We start from the raw sequence: 20,411 nt of genomic DNA, 5'->3' as shown, positions 1-20,411 counted from the left end.
CCACATGCACTCTGTGGCACCCCCCCCCCCCAAACACAGGCCGTGCACACATCCAATATTAATAAATAAAAAAACTTAAACTGAGTAAACTGTGACTGGGATCTCTTGGGAGCTTATAGAACAGTTTGCATTTTGGTTGACATCTAGGTCCTATTGGAAAAATTCAGTTCCCTTAGAAATAGTATTCTTTCTACAGGATATTTTAACGGGCAGATAAATTGTTTTTAACTTTTATAGAGAATGAAAGGGCTGGAGAGATGGCTCAGTGGTTAAGAGCACTGATTGCTCTTCCAGAGGTCCTGAGTTCAATTCCCAGCAACCACATGGTGGCTCATAACCATCGTTAATGGGATCTGATGCCCTCTTCTGGTGTGCTTGAGTGAGGAAAGCAACAGTGTACTCGCATAAAATAAATAATTTTTTTAAAAAGGGAAAATGAAAAATATTTGTATAAATATTACTTTAGGCTAGATCAGCATCTCTATGTGTTTGGTTATACATGATTGTATAATCAGGTGCCGGACTGTAATGGCTTTAGATACCATTTTAACGTTTTTACACCTCCCTCCCCAGAAATTGACCTTTACCCTCTGCCCAAAAGTAACGCTAGAGCGAATGTTTCCTGTGAGTGACTGTATGACTTTAAGCATCCTGATACTTCTTTCTCAGCCACACTGTGCAAATGGATGGGACATGGTAGCAATTTCAAACTGTAGCTTCTGAGGGTTTAACTTAGAAGACTTGGAAGTCAAGTTTAAGGAAAAAGCAATTAGGTTCATCTCCCGAATTGCTGTTGGGAATTTTGCACAGAGGCTGAGTTGAGAACCCAGAGTGCCTTACGTAATACACTGTTTCGAATGCAGTGCAAACTGTAACAAACACATCTTGCAGAAACAGTGATAATTTCTGCACTATTCCAAAGTGCAGAAATGTGTAAACAGCAAATTGTTTTACGGGAGTTATGCAAGATCTCACTTAACCGTAAAACTGTAGATTGGAAGAAGACAGAAATCACCCCTTTGTCTTTCTTTCTCCTATTAGATCCACCCGATGTTCCTCAGAAGCTGAGCTGTGAGACACATGACTTGAAAGAGATTATATGTAGCTGGAATCCAGGAAGGATAACGGGACTGGTGGGCCCACGAAACACAGAATACACCTTATTTGAAAGGTAATGTTAACCAGGAAAGAGTGCTGGTGGCAAAAACTTTGGAAGGGCCCATTTGAGTGACACAGGGGAGTATGGGTACCGTAAATACTGTAATAGCTGCAATTGACCTGCATGCATCTCTACTTCTGTGCCTCCTCTCTCCAATGCCTAAAAGGAGGAGCCCCAGATAGTCGGCCCAGGCGGTGGCTTGTGCCTGGTTATTTTCTATGTCACGCACAGTTTTATTACAATCAGCCTTTATTTAACGAAAACAGACTTTTATAAAGATCAATAGAAATCTCTTCTTTTTTCCCCCCACAATATTTACATCTTACTATCTTGAAATTCTTCTTTGCTAACTGACAGCATTTCAGGAAAATCGGCAGTGTTCCACAGGTTTGAAGAACTTGCAAATGAAACCTATTGGTTAACCTTGAAAATGGCTCCTGACCAAGAAATTCATAACTTCACCCTGACTGCTCGCAATCCACTGGGCCAAACAGAATCAGCGATAGTCATCAACGCAACTGAAAGAGGTGAGCGGGCCGCTGTTACCAGCCTGCGCCTGTCATTACCACAGTGAGAATAACGCGTGGCATGCCGTGGCACGCCTGAGAAGTGACTGTACGGATTAGTGGTTACTGTTTATTTTCTTTGGAGGTTTTTTTTTCAATTTTAAAATTAATTGATTAATATATTTATTTATAGTTTTGTTTTAAAGAATTAAAATGAATTATCTCAAATCTGACCTTTTTTTTTTTTGAGTTGAGATAAAAATTTGATTCATCTAGATATATGGCTTTGTCTACTCATTCTTGATTTCTGAACTTTTTTTTTTTTGGCCCAGTTCTTAAAAACATTCATTTTAAAACACCTTTCTGACTCCCAAGTCATTGCAAAAATAATGACTCACAACTCAGTCTTTCCTCAGCAATGACACCCAAACCAGGACAGTGACCCTGGTGAATGTTGTTCACCAGGCCAGGTGTCCTGCTCCGTGTCACGTGTACTCACTAGAATGTTTAAACACGTGGAAGGGACGACATAGGGAAGTTCCTTTGTGCTGTCAGAGCGGTATATATCTTAGCTGTGATGGCCGTCACCTGAACCTTTACACAGAGGAATCCCACCACCGTCTCTGTCTCTGTCAGATTGCACCAGCTCTACCTGTCCTTCACCCCCATTTTGTCATTTGGAGTATATTATAAATGAAACCACATGGTATAACCATTCCAGGCTGGCATTTTTAAGGATGGTATCCTTGAAGGACATCTAAATAGTATGCTATCAATCGTCCGTTTCTTTGTGTGCCAGATCTCTGATAATTTTTTCTTTTGGAGAATATGTAACAGCTCAGAATAGAAATAAGACACTCGTAGTCTTTTTGTGGTTGTCCTTCCATCAGCCCAATGTACTAACTCCATGCTAGGCTCTGACACCTCCTGAGACCTCATGGGTACAACAAGCCAGGCCTTTGTCCCCAGTCCGACAAGTGGACAGTAAAGGGTCCTACTGCTTCGTTCTTTTTCCATCACTTTATAAACGGAATTTTCATTTTATATTATTTTATGTGGGTATGTTTGTGCTAAGTGTGCCCCTTATGTAGGTACCTGCAGAGGCCAGAGGAAGGGGCCGATCCCTGTAGCTTTGAGCTGCCTCGTGTGGGCGTTGGGAACACACGTCAGGTTGGCTGAAAGAGTATGAAGTGCTCTGAGCCATCTCCAGCCCCAGCTTTTTATCCTGTCACCCCGTCCTGTTGTCCTCATTTCTTTTTCATCCCAGAGTGAGAAGTGACACCGGAGCTGAAGGTTTTGTTTGTGTTTGTCTGACCTGAGTCTTTCCCTCCGTTCCCATGTACATGACTCTTCCTTTGAACCTCAGAGTCTACAGCCATTGTAAGACTCCCCCTCCCGAGCCACACTGAATTCCTGTAGTAGTCAGCATCATTTACACACACACACACACACACACACACACACACACACACACACACACACACACACACACCTAGTACATATGGCTGTCAGTTACTCTTTATCTGTCATTCCCAGTGTACACTACAAACCTCTTAAAGGCACCTTGATTTTACTACCTCTTACCATCCTCAACACCAGGTCAAGAACCTTGAGCACAGTTGGTTCTTTAAGATCACAGTATGATGTATCAACAGTAACAAAAAGGTCCACCCAGACCGTATTGGCTTTTGTCATTAATAATACCTCCCTGCTCCTCTCTACCCCACCATATACACATATACTTTGCTTCTAGTTTATCTTACTAGAGAGACCTTTCTCGTCCTTCAGTGTTTAAAGGCGTTAATCTTTGTAATTCTGTTCACAGTTGCTCTTCATGTTCCTATTTCATTGAAAGTGAAGGACGTCAATTCAACAGTCGTCACGCTTTCTTGGTACTTGCCAGGAAATTTTACAAAGATTAATCTTGTATGTCAGATTGAAATTTGTAAAGCTAATTCCAAGAGAGAAGTGGTAAGTAAAATGCTCCCATAGCTTTCTTTTTGGTTATTCTGAATAAAACACCCAGTTTCAAAAATAAGCAAATATGTGTGTGTGTGTGTTTATGCATATACACACGTATATATGTATATATATATAAACTCTCCAAACATTTATTACAGAGTCACCAAGCCAAGAAAGACCTTACAATTGCAAAGAAATGGCATCATTGTAATTTATGTTTGGACGTTTGTTACTAGACAGTAAAGAGTATAAATTGAACTGTCACTGTTCAGAATGTTCTCAGGCCTGGTGTGTAATAGCTGCATGTATGTAGGTGTATAATAGCTGCATGTATGTAGGTGTGTAATAGCTGCATGTATGTAGGTGTGTAATAGCTACATGTATGTAGTGCTCATTAAGTTTGTGAATGAAAAAGTATCTTTTACTGTAGGCTTTAACTGGCGCAAGGGAGTAGGAGGGAATTTTAAATTACTAAGTGCATCCATGGAAGCAAGTTGAAATTGGCAATTATAAGTCAAAACAGGACTTTTTAATACATTTTAAATAATCAGATTGACTTATACTGTACCCTTCTGTAATTTGTGGTAACCCTGAAGTAAATGGTACTGTAGTTGAACGTTAATTTGGAAACTCACTGGTGTCTGTGAAAGCATTCAGAAGGGCACAGTTTGACCTGAAAAGCCACTTTGTAACGAGCAGCTGGATGCTCAGAGGCTCTCCTGGCACATTCACCCTCAGATTTGTGTAAAACTGATTCATTTTAACTTTATTTAGATGGATTAAGTTTTTTTTTGGTCTGTTTACTACACATTCAGCACATATTAGAGGCCTTAGATGACATATGCGCAAACCATGCCACTGCACTCAGGATGATTCCCAGTATCCTTGCAATAACACAATCTTCAAGCTCGTCTCTAATTACCAAATCGTGTTAAAGTTTAATGGTCACTCGCTATTCACCAATTATCAAAATAATAACATCTGTATAATTTAACTGACCATAATCATTTAGATCTAATAATCAGATTTAAAAGCATACCAATATTTTATTGACTACTGCTATGTGTAAGTTCCCAAGAAACTCCTTTTCCTAAGTCTGTCTTTTAGACGGAAAGCCGGCATTCTCTCAGGGACTTAAGATAGTAAGATAGTCCTCACTTGCTCAGTCATTCTCCTGATTTCTGGCAAGAAGGGACATAGGGCTCTCCCATTAACCACTTACGGTTCCTATTAGCATATCAAGGTTTATGCTAGCCTCTAGGTTCCCTCTGACTGTACTCCAAGTACCTGCTATTGTGTTCCTGGCTGGCATACTCCACCCCTACCCAAAATTTCTACACCTCACCCACCCCTACCTTCCCTTCCCGTCTGTCCCTTCCTCAAGCTTCTCTGATTCCTGTGTAACTCAGCCATTTTGGCTACAGGCTTTTTACTCTCTTTGCTCCCCCTATCTTCGCTCCCTCTCTTGCTCCACCCATACCCCGTCTATGGCCCGGCCTATTCTGCTGGCCATGTTGAGTCTGGACTCTACCAGATGCCTTTAGCTCTTCTCTCCCTCATCTCTACAATAAAAGCCTTTTCCTTAACTGTACCCCAGAGTGGTCTTATACTCATCTTCATTCACTACGAAGCCTAACTCTCTTAGCGTATTAGTTCATACGACTTAAACACGATGAACTCTGCTGTTGTAATTGCAAGCATTAAGTACGGCACTCAGTTGATTTGTGTCACAAGTTTTATACCCCAGACTGTATGGCATATCACATATTCATACGTATAAGTGCCCAAGTATATTTACTTGTTTTCCAACAGCGGAATGTCACAATGAGAGGAGCTGAGGATACAACCTACCATGTTGCTGTGGACAAACTAAACCCATATACTATCTATACTTTCCGGGTTCGTTGTTCTTCCGAAACTTTCTGGAAATGGAGCAAGTGGAGTAATGAAAAGCGATATTTAACCACTGAAGCCAGTAAGTGAAGTGATGGTGCCCTGGCTGATGAGGAGTGGGGAGAAGGGATGGATGACAGGGAGGGACAGCCACCTGGCCTTCAGGGTCATTTTACCCCGATCTCTGGGCTCCTGTGCTCTGAAGATGCTGAGAGGCCAGCTTCACTTTAGCCTTTCCCTGCTGAAGCACTTTCCAAGTGGAAGCCACCTTTTATGGGGAATTCCAGATACCCATATTTCAAGCACCTCCATTTAGGTCACCGATACTGTCCCCTGCCCTGCAGTTTGCATCTTCAAAGTCTAACTTAGGATTCTCTTTGCTAGCTCCTTCAAAGGGACCAGATACTTGGCGAGAGTGGAGTTCTGATGGGAAAAACTTAATCATCTACTGGAAGGTAAATATCTATTGTTATCTGGGATGCTTAAAATTTTTATTTTGCCCAAGTGCTTAATGTATGAACAGTAGCTTGGATTTGGTGAGTATTTCCGATTTTACTTGCTTATTCAGCAATACTGATAAATGATATATGAAATACAGCACCTCAGAAATGTGTACAAGGAGCTGAGGCTTCCCAGTCTGGCTAAGTTTACCATCTCCTAACATCATGTTTCTCCCCACACTGCTGCTTTTGCTCAATAGTTTACTCCTTTAGGCCACGTGTCTTACATTTTTGCTTTTGGAAACTAAAAATAAACATTGTTTTGTATTACTTAATGTTTCAGATTTTGTGTGTTTTCAATATTTAACAACAAGCTCTTAACTCTAAAGTATTTCCTCCCATTTCTGCTTAACCTTGTGTCTTAGAATCTGAGTCTCACCCAGCACTGACGGCTTCATATCCTGCTGTCCCCATTTAATGTGAACTCAGCCGTGGGCCTCAGAACTTTCCTTGAGTTTAGTGACAGAATTCGCTTCTCTGTTTTTCATAGCCTTTACCCATCAATGAAGCTAATGGAAAAATACTTTCCTACAATGTGTCCTGTTCATCAAGCGAGGAGACACAGTCCCTTTCCGAGATCCTCGATCCACAACACAAAGCAGAGATAAAGGTTAATAAAAATGACTACATCATCAGTGTGGTGGCAAGAAATTCTGCCGGTTCATCTCCACCTTCAAAAATAGCCAGTATGGAAATCCCAAATGGTGAGTGCTTGGGAGAGCAGGGAAGCAGAAACCCAGTGGTCTCGGCTTTCCTGATGGGAGGAGTCTCCTGCTCCTCCCATTCTATTTGCATAATATGCAAATAGGGAATCAAGTCCTTGAAAGTCTGCTGCCCAATGAGAGATGCAGCCAGTAGTATTTTTTTTTTTTTTAATTTGTTTTGAGACAAGATTTTGTTATGTGATTCAGGCTAGCCTTGAATACAGGCTGGACTTGAACAGGTAGTCTCCTGCCTCTACTGCCCAGATGTCCTCAGGATTGATTTGAAGCCTAGAGTGTGTGGTAGGTAAAAATGACTGTATCCATTTATTTTGACACAGAGTATGAAAAGCTCTGGGTGCCGACAGTACTCTTAGGAAGAAATACTTAAATGTTTGGTCAAAGACTGTTTAAAAGTTTCTTTTCAGTAGTAAGAGGTTTTGTTGTCATTCTAGTTTTGCAGCCTGTTGGGCAGGAAAAGAAGATATGTGTTTTAATTGGCAGCTTTGTGGTGAATTTTTCCCTTCTGTTTGTGTTTTGTTTGGAGGGGGTTGTTTTTGTTTTTGTTTAGGTCTATATAGTCCAAATTGGCCTAGAATTTGCCTGGATAACATTATACTCCTGATTTTCCAGTCTCCAAGCCCAGCATAGAAATTCTTCATTAATGATGATAATAATAATAATAAAAGCCTTTCTAAAAACTAAATTAGATTTTTAATAGGGGTTCTCAAAAAACAAAAATCCACATGGAATTTGAAATTTCTTGTGTTTTCCTCTAAATTGTGCAGATTGCCAGTCGATGACTTACCACGTTCCTTCTCAGCTTTTCACAGACTTTATTAGTCTTCATTCAGTGCACAAACTAGTGATTTGAACTGGTTATTTGTACACAGGCATATATAACGTCTTTATCTGAGGATGACCTTCATTTATTCCCACTCCCACCTGCTAACCTTTCCCCTTCCCAGAGCTGGAGAGCAGGGGTTTTAAATGACCATTTCTCTCTCCTCTTCCAGTGGCTTCTTCAGTATGGAAAGAACTCTTTACAAGTGCACTCTGACAGAAAGGAAAAGTCTTGTTAGGTCTCCCGAGTGTCTCTCAGCGCTGTGTTGAAGTGGTTTCTTATTTCTTGGTACTGACCTGGTTTGTTCATCTGTCCTAGGCAGTGCCCACAGAGAATTGTGAGGCAGGAATGTAGCAGGTTTGTTTCAAAGACTGGATACACCCAGACCTCAGCACAGCTTGAAGTGAAGCAATGGATAGTGTGGCGGTGCAGGGAAGCAGGGATCAGAGCAGGGCGTCTGTCTAATGGCCCCTCATTTGTACCCAGTGCTGTTCTTTTTTTTCTAAACCAAACTCTTAAGTATAGATTAATTGAAGAAGTCATTCTTGTCTCCCGTCCTCGTGGGAGACTCCTGTTTTTCTTGGCCATGTTGGGCTGCCCTCTACTCTGGTCCCCCCTACCTGACCTCCATCCTCACTTATCTTAGGCCCAGGTCTAGGAGAACAGGCAAGTGAACCTCCCATAGCCACAGTGCCTGCTCTCACTCCCCAGGGTGTGCACACCACCCTCACCCCCAACCCCAGTCTCCCATGGTCTCTGGAAAACGCCTCTGGCCACACTGCTCATCCCACCTCATGGCTTGGCCACGTCAGCCCTTCTGCATTCTCCACATTGCCCCTGGAGAGTCCTTCGTGCCCAGTGTTTGGGTCTGGGATGCAGAAGTCCTGGAAAGCAGATGCTTAGCTCTTCCAGGTTTGGATGCTTCGTCTGCACGTACTGTGAGATTCCTTTTCCGTGAGCTCTGCTCACTTTGAATGGAGAGAGCAAGAGCTAGTTGTCCCCTGGTCCTTCCCAAACTCATGCCTTCTTCTCTCCACATGGCCATGCTGAACACTTAAGGGGTCCCTCACCCCAGAGCCAGTCTAGACCCCACTCTGTGTCTACTGGATTCTAGAAGCCTCTATATTTTCTCCTCAGCTTCTTTGTGATTTATTTTCTGAAAAAGGTAAGTGCTATAGTTATTCCAATAAGAGAGTAACTAACACTGTATTTGCTAAGCATTGCTATCTAGTTCAACCACTATTTTAAAATTTGTGTACAGTGAAATAGCTTTTATAACTACTGCCCATTTTCTTGAAGCTTGCCATCTGGTATTGTTTTGACTGCCAGTAAAATTAATTTTTCTTTCTTTCTTTCTTTTTTTCTTTCTTTCCTTCCTTCCTTCCTTACTCTCCTCCTCCTCCTCCCCCTCCTCCTCCTCTTCCTCCTCCTCCTCTTCTTCTTCTTCTTCTTTTCTGAAGATGACATCACGGTAGAGCAAGCGGTTGGAATAGGAAACAGGATCTTCCTCAGCTGGCAGCACAACCCCAACATGACCTGTGACTACGTGATTAAATGGTGCAACTCGTCATGGTCTGAGCCCTGCCTCCTGGACTGGATAAAGGTTCCCTCAAACAGCACGGGGACTGTCATCGAGTCTGGTAAGAATCCATGGCTCTCTGAGACCTCCAAGGGGCTTTTGAAAAGCCATGGCAGGCGTGACCTGCTTTAGTTTCATTTGCTATAACCGTGGCATGTGTATGGAAAAGACTAAGCCTTGGAACTGCAGTTATTCCTTGTCCAGAAACCCACTCCGTAGGTCATCAGAGAGAGCAGCATAGATTTGTATCTGAGTAATTGTGGGTTTTGTTGGTGGTTGTTGTCGTTTGAGGTAAGACCTCAAACTCAGAGGTCTGGCTGCTGCTTCTGCAGAAATGAAAGGTGTGCTTCCCCGCACCCAGCTCTGAAAATGCTCTTGACAGCTTTGTCTGTACTCTGAAAATTCATAAATAACAGACAAGGGAGTGCGTGAGTGGTGGAGACAGACAAAGGAGCGCGTGAGTGGTGGCACATTGATAAAATAGACTTCAATAGGAGTAAAAGTTACGTCAAAGAGGCAACAGTTCAGGAACACACTTCTGAACAACAGACACAGTGTGGTTTCTGCCCCGTTGCCCCTTTAGTTTGTCCTGGACTTGGGTCCTTGAGGCCTCGAAGCTACCACCAACACTTCCCTGATATGAGGACACAGGGTAACTCTGTGGAAGTGGGCGTGGAATGGCTTCAGCTTTGTGATTGCGTGCATGTCAGCCAGTGAGACTGAGTCTTGGCAAGTGAGCCAGTCCTGACTGGTGCTAAGGACCCACTGCGCTTCCCCTTCCAGGGAAGCACTTCCCAGCAGTGCTGCCCTGCCTTCTGCTGAACCAAATGTGAGCCTACACCTTTGGGGTTTTTCTTGATCTGTAGTGGGCCTGTAGGTCATGATACTTCTAGAGACATCAGCTGCTGGCTCTACCCTCTGTGTTGGTGAAGCAAGCTGGAGGGTACAGGGCCCCCAATAGCTCCTCTCCCTACGTTGGGTTCTGCTCATTTGCTGTTTCCACTGTTAAAGGGTGAAGGATTGCGTGTGTGGTGATGAACCAGTGTTCAGCCATCTTTCCCCTCTGCCACAGCACTTGTGCAGTCGACTAATGTGCTGGTGGTCTTCTCAGTCGCTCCCTTCCTCCTCTGGTCACCTCCATCTTTCTCTTCCTACGCCTGCCCTCTCATGGGGGACTGGCTGAGCCTGAGCCTATGGTTTCTCCTTTCCCTCCTGGCTTTGCAGAATGAGTGGGGTGCCCTTGGTCAGGGCAATTCACATTGCAGTGTTTCTGGGAGAACAGGTCGTGGCTGGAATCCCTCAGGGTGGGGAGAAGCTGCTGTAATGGCTGCCACTGCGTGTGAGCGGACTCTGTAGTAGCTGAGAAAAGCAAAGGCACCGAGGACTTGGAGAAGTGCTCTGGGTCACAAGGCCCGGGCTGGGGATCTTGGTATTCCCTGCTGAGCTTGTGCTGACCCTTCTCTCGTCTTCCCTTTGTGCAGTCTTCCTCTCCTTCAGCTCTCCGCCCCGGTTGAGGGTATTTGTATCACCCACCAGGCCCTTCCGAGTGACACACTCCATTTCAATATTGATAATAGGCAGTTTTAACATAAAAGGAAGTATGGGCTCACATGTAGTATGAAATCATAACCTTAAGTGTGTTCCGTTCCCCCCACCCCCCCATGAAGAAAGGCACAGAATTGGGTGCCCTTGGCTGAGTTGGACTTGCCATCAATTTACTTAGTACCTGGAAGCACTTAGCAAACACTTTAGAACAAATAGGGTAGGGAGGTAGCTAGAGACAGAAGCTCAGGTTTCCTTTAGAGCACGTGACTTTAGGCTGACCTCCTCACTTTGGCCTCTGGGGTTCAGGTGTTCTTTGGACGTGTGGCTTAAAGAAGCACTGTATTAGCCACACCGGAACATGTTCCACCCAGAAACGGATACCTCCTGCACCGTTAGGACCTCACAAAGCCCTGGTCTTCCTCCAAGATGAGCCTCCTCCTGCTTTCCACAGTCCTCTTCAAAGAGCGCTTTGAGGGGCCTTTTCTGTGTTTGTCTTAAGATCCTGGACTTACTACATGACAATCGTGGTTACTCTTGTCCCGTGTTTTCCCACGCTTGGCTAGCTTCTCTGTGCTGAAAAAAGCTTTGTGCATTTCTGGGTTTCTCATGTCTCATCCTATGTATTTGATGAGACATTAAAGAGTGCTTCATGACTTAAAGAGAATCAACTAGAAGTGGGGCACAGAAGGAAGGGGGGCAGCAGAGGACCAGAGTGGAAGGACGCTTGTGTGAAAAGGCCAGGATGAAGCTCACAACTTTGTATGCTAACCTAAAGTAATTTAAAAACCTTCAGATATGTCTTGTGTGTCTCTTGCTCAGTGAGTGTTGCAAAGAGAAGCAAACACTGAAGGCCTGGTTTCTTTGTCCCTGAAGCTTTAAGCTGAGCAGGGTTTCTAGTGCTGGAACTAGGGGAAACCTCATTTCTTCCCACCCCAAAACAGTGACACATAGGGAAGGGAAAGCATTTGTTAACATGCCGTGACCATGCAGTAGCACAGTGAGCTGACTGATGGTGGTGCCTGGGAGGCAGGAAGAAGATGTCAGACTCAGCCTCCTTTGTGTCTTCAAAGAGTTGTTATCCTACGGCCTTTTCTTTATTATAGACGTGAGGGTGTTCATGGTTTTCTTAATACTCCTAAATGTTTGCCAATTTTGAAAAAAAAACCAATATATTTTTATAATAAATATGTAGTTAGCTTTGGAAATTTTAGCATGTTACAAATTTTATGCTTCTAAGATAAATATTCTTGCTTACCCACATAGGCTTCTGAAAGTTCACTGATGTGTTTATCCTACAGATCAGTTTCAGCCAGGAGTGAGGTATAACTTTTACCTCTATGGGTGTACTAACCAGGGATATCAACTGTTACGTTCTACAATTGGATACATAGAAGAATTAGGTAAGTTAGTTGGGTGAGTTCTTTTAAAGTTTGGCTAACATGAGAAGTTATATATAAATAGGGAAGTGGCCAAGAGTTACTCTCCAAAACATGCCGAATTTAGTTGTTTAGATCAAAGAAGATAAAATAATTTCTATCACAGATTTGTCAAAATTACTAATCACTTATTCTCTACTGCTGGTTGATTTCACAGTTTTAGTCTTGACACTGGGAAAGTTATATCATGGCTGTCATACTTGATTTGTGTTTACAGAAGCTTAAAAACTTAGAAATGTACAGGACCAACAGCAAAGAGGGGGAGTATTCCTGAAGTCTGTTTGAAAGGTCACTTAAAAGACACGGCACAGGCTATCCCTGCATGCCTATTTTGGGTACAGGCTGATTCCTCCCTGAGGTCTGCCTGGTTACTAGCGTAGAAATGTCGTTGAATCATCTGAGGAGTTCATGCTTGAGTAAAGAGCACAGTTTAACTCCAAGATTGGGTGTTTCTGAAGCTAGAAGTCTCCCGAGCGGTTACTCCCCTGCCTTCAGCAGTTGACTGCTTGTCTTGACAGCTCCAATCGTCGCACCAAACTTTACTGTGGAAGACACATCTGCAGATTCGATATTAGTGAAGTGGGACGATATCCCCGTGGAGGAGCTCCGAGGCTTCCTACGAGGGTATCTATTCTACTTCCAGAAAGGAGAGAGAGACACGCCCAAGACACGGAGCTTGGAGACAAGTGAGTAGATGACCGCTTGGGTTCTAGTGCTGTGTAAAGAGAAAAGACTTCCGCTGGCCATGCCAGGAAGAAAAGGCTAAACAGAGTTTCCAAAACTATCTGAAAACGTATACAATGAATAGTACTTAAGTTCCTTAAAAGTCAAAATCGCTTTAGAATCCTTTCCTTACAAGCCCCACCGAATGCTGGCCACTTCTTACCAGTGTCCCATGATCCATACCATAGCATATTATTCATTTTAATATGGTTTTATATTTAATAACTAAAGAGGCAAGAAAAAAATACAAAAAAAAAATGGGTTCAGAGTCCCAGTTATGCCCTGGAATCAAAATGGCGGCAGACTTCGCTGTCAACAGATAACTAAGAGACCACAGAAATGTCTTTAAAATGCCGTTCTCCTCAGTGTAAAGTTCTGTGCCCTGGTACTCTGCAGCTCAGTACAGAATAGAATGAAGACTTTTCTAGGCATGCAAGGCTGTAAGTGTTTTCCTCCTCTCCTTTCTCTGGAATCCGCTCGAAGAAAGAAGGCCTTGCATGTGGGGAAGAAGTGAGAAAGGATCTGGGGCTAGGGGCAGGGCCAGTTGAGAGGGATGGTGTTGGCCGGTGCCTAGGGAAGCAGCCCCCATTGGGGGGCAGCGGGAGAGTGTGGGGCTGGGGAGTGGTTGGTTCCACACATGGGAAATGTACTGAGCATTCACTGGGAAGAACTGAGAAATCAGTGCTTAGAAATTTTAAGAAAATTAAGCAAAAGCAGGGCTTTTTACAATAGGAGAAGGAAAACAGAGATAGCCAGCATCTTCTTCTTTCTTATAAACCAATGGCCAATATTTATCTGATCATAGCAGTGTGAGCCCTGAGTTCACCCACCCAGTATGGTGATGTTTCTATGTAAATGATGTGGTGGGGGAGGGGCAGGGATCATCTAAAAGAGCTAAATCCTCACCCTTTCTTTCAAACACAAACAGACAGGGTCTAAGTGAAGGCTAAGAACCAAGCTTGCTGGTTTGAAATCAAGAATTTGAAGTTACTGTAGAGTAGAGGGGAAGGGACAGAAGGACAGCGCTTCGCTTTGTTTTTGTTGCCCACTGTTTGTCACGGCTTGGCTCCTTAAACTCTCATCTTGCATCATTTTGGTGGTGACTTTTATGAATCAAACAGTTAAACGGTCTTCACCCCTCCCATCAAAGCAACCCAAAGGCACCCTGTCTACTTTGCCTTGAGAATTCCCACCACGTGTGTCCTTCCGTGTTCCTTCCGTGTGTCCTTCTGTGTCCTTACGTAAGGACTGAAGTTGTGTTGACTGCTCTGCACCTTTGCCCTGTCCAGCCTCTGCCACTTTCCATGGGATCTGTTCTGAGTGCCTGTGAGTTTCAGGGAAGTGACTTTTATGAATTGCCTGTTGTATGCCAGGGATCAAAGTTGTAACAAATGTACATGAAAATTTTACAGGACACCAGGAGCCAAGCCACGCTGTCTGTCCCCTCGCAGAGTCAGAGAAGCCAGTGTTTAGAATAGTTTAGGCGGTGTGACCGTCAGGGAAAGAACTTGAGTGTGGTTGCAGGGCCTTGGCTGGGCGTGGCCAGCAGGAAGTGTTTTCCCTAAGGCTGTGTGTCCCTGAGTCTAAAGTGACCTTGGAATGAGTGAGAATATCCTTTGCTTTAGGTCACTCTGACATCAAGCTAAAGAATATCACTGACATATCCCAGAAGACACTGCGGATTGCCGACCTTCAGGGTAAAACCAGTTACCACCTGGTCCTGCGGGCTTATACACACGGTGGACTAGGCCCAGAGAAGAGCATGTTTGTGGTGACCAAGGAGAACTGTAAGTTCAACACTGCCCTAGAAACACCTTTGCCACTGAAGCGATAGTGTCCTTAGCGTCTGGGGTTTATGCAGGTGTCTTTGTTCCAAGCTCTGAGCCCGCAGTTCTCCACCTTCCCAACGCTGAGCCCCTTAAATGTAGTTCCTCAAAACCGTTCTCATTGCCACTTCATAACTGTAATTTTGCTACTATGTTATGAATTGTAACGCTAATGTTTTTAGAGGTAGACATTGGCCAGATGGGCGGAGAGCCACAGGTTTCACAGTTCATTGCTTTTTCGTGTCCGGAAGAACACAGTGTTAAAGGCCATGAGAAGATGTTTTTGTTTTTGTTTTTGCTGTCAATTATTTCAAGCTTCTTCCCTATGAGTATGTCAGAAATTAATTAATTTAGGGATGCACCCAGAATCTACAATCCTAAATGTATAGTTGAGTTTTTTTTTTTTTAAGTGCAGTTTAAATATTTTCCATGCTAGTTTGAGGTGAATAGGTCTAGGGAATTGCGTAAGAGACACTCCCTAAGCTTCCGTGAGACACCACACGTATAGGTCTGAGATAGCAGTAGACAAGGGCGGTAGCTTTTGTTTCACCATGAGAGAGAGAGAGAGCACGAGCTTCCATTTGGCTTTAGGCTTCCTCTCTACCAGGACAGAGTTCATGTCCAGGTCTGGAGCATTAAAACGTTGTTCCAGTGGGACCTGATTTTGTCCCATCGAAGACAACTTGGCAGTGTCCTGTGATGTTTCTGACTCTCGTAACTGGAGTGCTACTGGCACCTAACTCATGGTTAGTGACCAGGATGTGGCTGAGCCTCCCAGAGAGCACAGAACAGCCCTTCCCACCCCTCCTCACACCAGAAGCAGCTGGCCTACATGTCACCAGCGGCAGGATTGAGTAACTGTCCTCTATTTTTCAGTGCCCCTAGATCAGTTAGGTTTTTGTCCCTTCAAATAATAAATGTCTTCTGTACGCAGTGCTTCAGGTGGTGATTTTCAATATTGATAACTGTTTCTTTTCAGCCGTGGGATTGATTATTGCCATCCTCATCCCAGTGGCTGTGGCTGTCATTGTTGGCGTGGTAACAAGCATCCTCTGCTATCGGAAGCGAGAATGGTAATGGTACCTGTGTATGTTCTCCCTGTCTTGTTTTGACAAGCTTCATTGTGCAGTCATGTCATACAAACTGGACATTTTTTTTCACTTAGAATATTGGCCTTCACTATCAAGTAAGAAGATGACATTTTTATTGAATACTTTTAAGGACTCATAGAATAAAAGTGTTCATTCTCCCTACTGTCTTTACTAATAATTTATCACAATGGCATATTTACTTCAAAGATATTTTCACATATAAATTGACAATGGCTATCTGCAAGATTAAATGCAAGTTTATGACCTAAGGGTCCTGAGGACCCATTAGAATTGGTTCTTTTGTCCATTTGTTTATCCCATGCGAATGCCCCTTCCATGAGGATGGGGTTATAGTTGTGAGTAAAGCAAGGCTGGTTCTTAAGAGTCTCCCAGCACAGTGTGAGGGACACATGAGCATCTGTCAACATGTGCCTACAGAGTGTGAGAGGAACAGGGGCCAGGGAAGGAAGAGGCAAGCAGAAGGCTGCCCTGTGGCGAACCCTGGTTAGGGTAACGTTGGTCAGGGGTGGAGAAAATTCTATCGAGAGTGGTTTCAGTGAGAGTCTGAAACTGGAAGCACTGTATAGTTGGGGGGTGGGAGTGGGGCTAAAGTGGACAGGGGTTCAGAGGAGAGCAATGGGCTCTGGAGTGACTGCCAGGAACTATCCTGGCTAGGACAGGACAAATGGCTGCCGGCATCACAGAAAGGGCTCCACTATTCTTTAAAATGCCATCGTTTGTGATAGAAGAGAATGTTCTGAACAATCCTGGCTCCTACATGAAGCCAGTAATACTTGTAAATAAAATAACCTATTTTGGCCACTAATTCTAACTTTAAAACAACTATTTCAGTACAAGAAACAAAAAACCAGAGAAACCCAGAAGCTGGAACATTCAGACTCAGGTCCACACAGTCACTGTCCTTGAGGAATTCCAAACAATAGCGTCCTTAATACTTTCAAGTATAATAAGAACACAGTGTTGAACAAATCTTTTCACTGATGTTGAAATTCTGTCTAAGATTGAAACTGTTTCCCCCCTTCCCCTGAGCAGGCAGTTAGTTTCCTTGCCATTCATGGCTGTCAACTTTAATATTTTCTGTTACTTTTTTTTAACCTGGTATGGTGACTCCCTACAACTCTAGCACTTGGAGGGCTGAGGCAGGGGAGTGCCACAAATTCAAGGGCAGCCTGGGCTACCATAGTGAGTGTCTACCTCCAAAGAAAAACAAACCAAAAAGTGTGCATGTACACACACACACACACACACACACACACACACACACACACACACACACACACAAATGAAAATAGAATTGATTGTTTTAATGTCAATGCTCATGGGCTTATCCAACTTGGTTGAGCATTTCCGTTCACTGGAGATGCCCCTTGTGCGGGCCAGACCCTGTGATGACCAGAGTCCTGCATACGCAGACAGGTCCTTTGAGTAACTGACCCTGCTCAATCCGGTTCATGGTGAAAACTTGGCTACACTTCATGTGAGACATGATCACAGCCATCATTGTAAATTATTTACTTTTTCTTTGAGCCAAATAAGGCCTTCTAGTTAGAGCATAGAGTGGTGGCTCACAGCGTCCACACTGGAGCCCTGTGTCGGAGGCTCTAGCGTGTGGTCCCGTGGTAAAGAGCTTCCATTTATGCCTCAGGTGCTCGTTGACATTGTCACAAAAAGTCTCCAGCCAAGCTAGATGGCTCCTACGTTCTGTCCCATGGTTGCTGAGTGATAGTTATTAAACCTAATTCATTCTTTCTTTGAAGGATTAAAGAAACATTCTACCCTGATATTCCCAATCCAGAAAACTGTAAGGCGTTACAGTTTCAGAAGAGCGTCTGTGAGGTAATCCTTCCCTCTCTCTGTTTGTCTGTGAGGACAAAGGGCCTCCTTCCTCTGTTTGTTGTGAGCTTGGGAGGTGTGGGTTTCAGCATGGAGAACAGAGCACGCATGCTTAACTCTGTCTGGTGTCCAGAGGTTCCGCGTTTACACATGCTTCTTTCGCTGCTATTAATAGCAAGGAAAATATTGACATGGAGGGGGAAAAAAAGTAGCCTCGCTCTGGATGTGAACTCCAGAGCTGCAGAGGCAAATGTTTATAAACAGATGTTGGAAAAAAAAATTACGAGTCTTTCTGTAAGAGGGGCCCCACAGCCTGCAGCGCTGCTGTCTTAACCACGGTTCCACATTTATTTCCAGGGAAGCAACGCTCTTAAGACATTGGAAATGAATCCATGCACCCCAAATCACGTCGAAGTCCTGGAATCTCGGTCAATACCCCCTAAAATAGAAGACACAGAAATAACGTCCCCAGTTTCTGAGCGTCCCGGCGAAAGCTCTGAGACAGATCCCGAGAACCAGGCGGCCGTGTCTTACTGCCCACCCATCATTGAGGAGGAAATAACAAACCCAGCCGCAGATGAGGCGGGAGGGGCTTCCCAGGTCGTGTACATTGATGTGCAGTCCATGTATCAGCCACAAGCCAAAGCAGAGGACGAGCAGGACGCTGACCCCGTGATGGTGGCAGGCTATAAGCCACAGATGCGCCTCCCCATTAACCCCGCAGCGGAAGACACAACAGCAGAAGATGAAGCGGACAAGACCGCAGGTTACAGACCTCAGGCCAACGTAAATACGTGGAATTTGGTCTCCCCAGATTCCCCAAGGTCCACAGACAGCAACAGTGAAGTTGTCTCATTTGGAAGTCCGTGCTCCATCAATTCCAGGCAATTTTTGATTCCTCCTAAGGATGAAGACTCTCCTAAATCTAATGGAGGAGGGTGGTCCTTTACAAACTTCTTCCAGAACAAACCAAATGACTAACCAGGTCACCCTTTGCCACTTCAGTCTGCCATCTCAGTAAAGCCCTCCCTGCCGCCGTCACGGCAGCAGCTGGGGCATTTCTGGAAGGACCCTGCAAATGTTGATAGCCAGGGACCTTCACTCTGGGCAAGTGACACTAGAAGTGTTAATGTGCTTTTAATGTATCCTAAAAGCCAGAGTGCAGTGACTCAGCCCTCAGCCCCAGAAACTCAAGATTTGAAGCTGTTTTTGATTGAGCCAAAGAATCCTCCCGAAGGATCTCAAGACTGACTAACTCTGTCTCGTACATACATGCAAAACAGATCTCACAACTGTTTTCTGTTGTTAATGGTTTTCTCCTCTTTGTATGTTATGGAATCGCAAGTGGATTTACAGGCAAGGGAGAAAACCATCCAAGTCAAAACAACGTTAATTTGTCTGACATTTACTGCGGTCTAGAGGAAAACCAAGCACAGATTTTAAAACCTTTACGATGTCTCTACCCACAGCGTTCACAAAGGCCGAGTCCAGTTTTTCATGTAGCAGCAGCTGTCTGGTGTTCTGTTTGATAAAGCGTGCTGATTTCTGTGCCTACTGTATAGTGGTTATCAAACAGTCGTCTCAGGGGTACAAACTTGGAAAAAACAAGTGTGACACTGACCAGCCCAAATCAGCATCACATCGCTTTCGAGAGGTGTGACAAACCTTTCTCCTATCTCAAAGCTTGCATGATAGCTTCCGTTAGTACAGTCGATTGCCCTGATGTTGGAAATCTCTAGAACTGTATCCAGATTCTCTCTATTTGCTCCATGTTGTGTTATAGGGTCTGCTTCGTGAGAGCAAATTCCACATTATTTACAGGTATATCATTGTAATGGGTTGCTACGTAAGATGACTACTAAGAAATAGCTGGTGGTATGTGCTGACTCCATAGGTCCAATTAGGCTCAGTTCCCCCTGGGGATAGGCCATGAAGCCTAACCGATGGCTGGGATGATCTCTGAGGCGTCTCTGTAGCTTTCTCTACTGCTCATGGGTCACAGCCCTCCTCCCTCAAGCAGTTGGGGGTCCAGAGTCTCAGACCCTACTTCAAACTCGCCCTGCAGCAGTTAGTGATTTTGTAATAGAGGTCATAAAACATACGGGATTGGTAGGTGGTAGCCCATGATTGTTCTGTCAGCAATGAAGAGGCAGGTCCTGAGCACAGCACCCTCAAAACACCCTGGTTTCTCATCAGCAGAATGGGTAGAGTGAATGCCATTCTTAGAAAAGCAGTAAAAACCTGAAGTGTATGTCATGTATTTGTCTTGTCTTGTCAACTTTGGTTGCCAAAGTACATGACAGTTTGAAACACCTGAGGGGTAGACGACCTTTGTATCGTCTGAAGTCCCCCAAATTTTTCAATATTGGATTGCTCTTTCAGTTCAAATTTTATCCATTTACTTTATTATTATTATTATTATTATTTTTTGAGGTTGGGTCTTGTTATGTAGCCCTGGCTGTCCTGGAACTCACTATGTAGATGAGGCTGGCCTCAGACTCAGAGATCTACCCGGCTCTGTCCCCCAAGTGCTGGTGTGTGTGCCACCATGCCCGGCCTCTTATTTTATCTTTTAAAGGATCATGGGGGGGAAAAATACAGGATGACAAGGGATAAAATCATGATCCTGTTTTTTAACCCTAGGATTCAGCTACATTTTGGAGCTTCATGATATGATGGTATGTGGAAGGAAATACAATTAATTATGCAACTGTGTAGTGTATAAAAGGTAGAGAGTAGCTCTTAGAAATTGTCTGTACTGAAAAATATTCCAAATCAGAGCCATAACCAAA

The 20,411-nt window shown here is 44.0% G+C and overlaps 1 protein-coding gene across 1 annotated transcript in view; it reads left to right on the top strand.

The window, feature by feature from the left end:
• Lifr (LIF receptor subunit alpha) overlaps nt 1-20,411 on the top strand; it is a 61,368-nt gene extending 40,957 nt beyond the window's left edge. The window contains exons 8-20 of the mRNA XM_032898811.1: nt 1,042-1,171; nt 1,517-1,686; nt 3,491-3,636; nt 5,440-5,602; nt 5,905-5,975; nt 6,511-6,724; nt 9,026-9,205; nt 11,988-12,089; nt 12,644-12,811; nt 14,474-14,635; nt 15,654-15,747; nt 17,544-17,622; nt 17,977-20,411. Of these exons, the coding sequence (XP_032754702.1) occupies nt 1,042-1,171; nt 1,517-1,686; nt 3,491-3,636; nt 5,440-5,602; nt 5,905-5,975; nt 6,511-6,724; nt 9,026-9,205; nt 11,988-12,089; nt 12,644-12,811; nt 14,474-14,635; nt 15,654-15,747; nt 17,544-17,622; nt 17,977-18,600 (2,303 nt within the window). The 3' untranslated portion in view covers nt 18,601-20,411. The remainder of the gene's footprint in view (nt 1-1,041; nt 1,172-1,516; nt 1,687-3,490; nt 3,637-5,439; nt 5,603-5,904; nt 5,976-6,510; nt 6,725-9,025; nt 9,206-11,987; nt 12,090-12,643; nt 12,812-14,473; nt 14,636-15,653; nt 15,748-17,543; nt 17,623-17,976) is intronic.

This window comes from Rattus rattus, chromosome 3 (assembly GCF_011064425.1).
Source record: "Rattus rattus isolate New Zealand chromosome 3, Rrattus_CSIRO_v1, whole genome shotgun sequence".
NCBI classification, from domain to species: Eukaryota; Metazoa; Chordata; class Mammalia; order Rodentia; family Muridae; genus Rattus; species Rattus rattus.
Note: the sequence above shows the minus strand (reverse complement) of the source record. Positions and strands in the feature narration are given on the sequence as shown.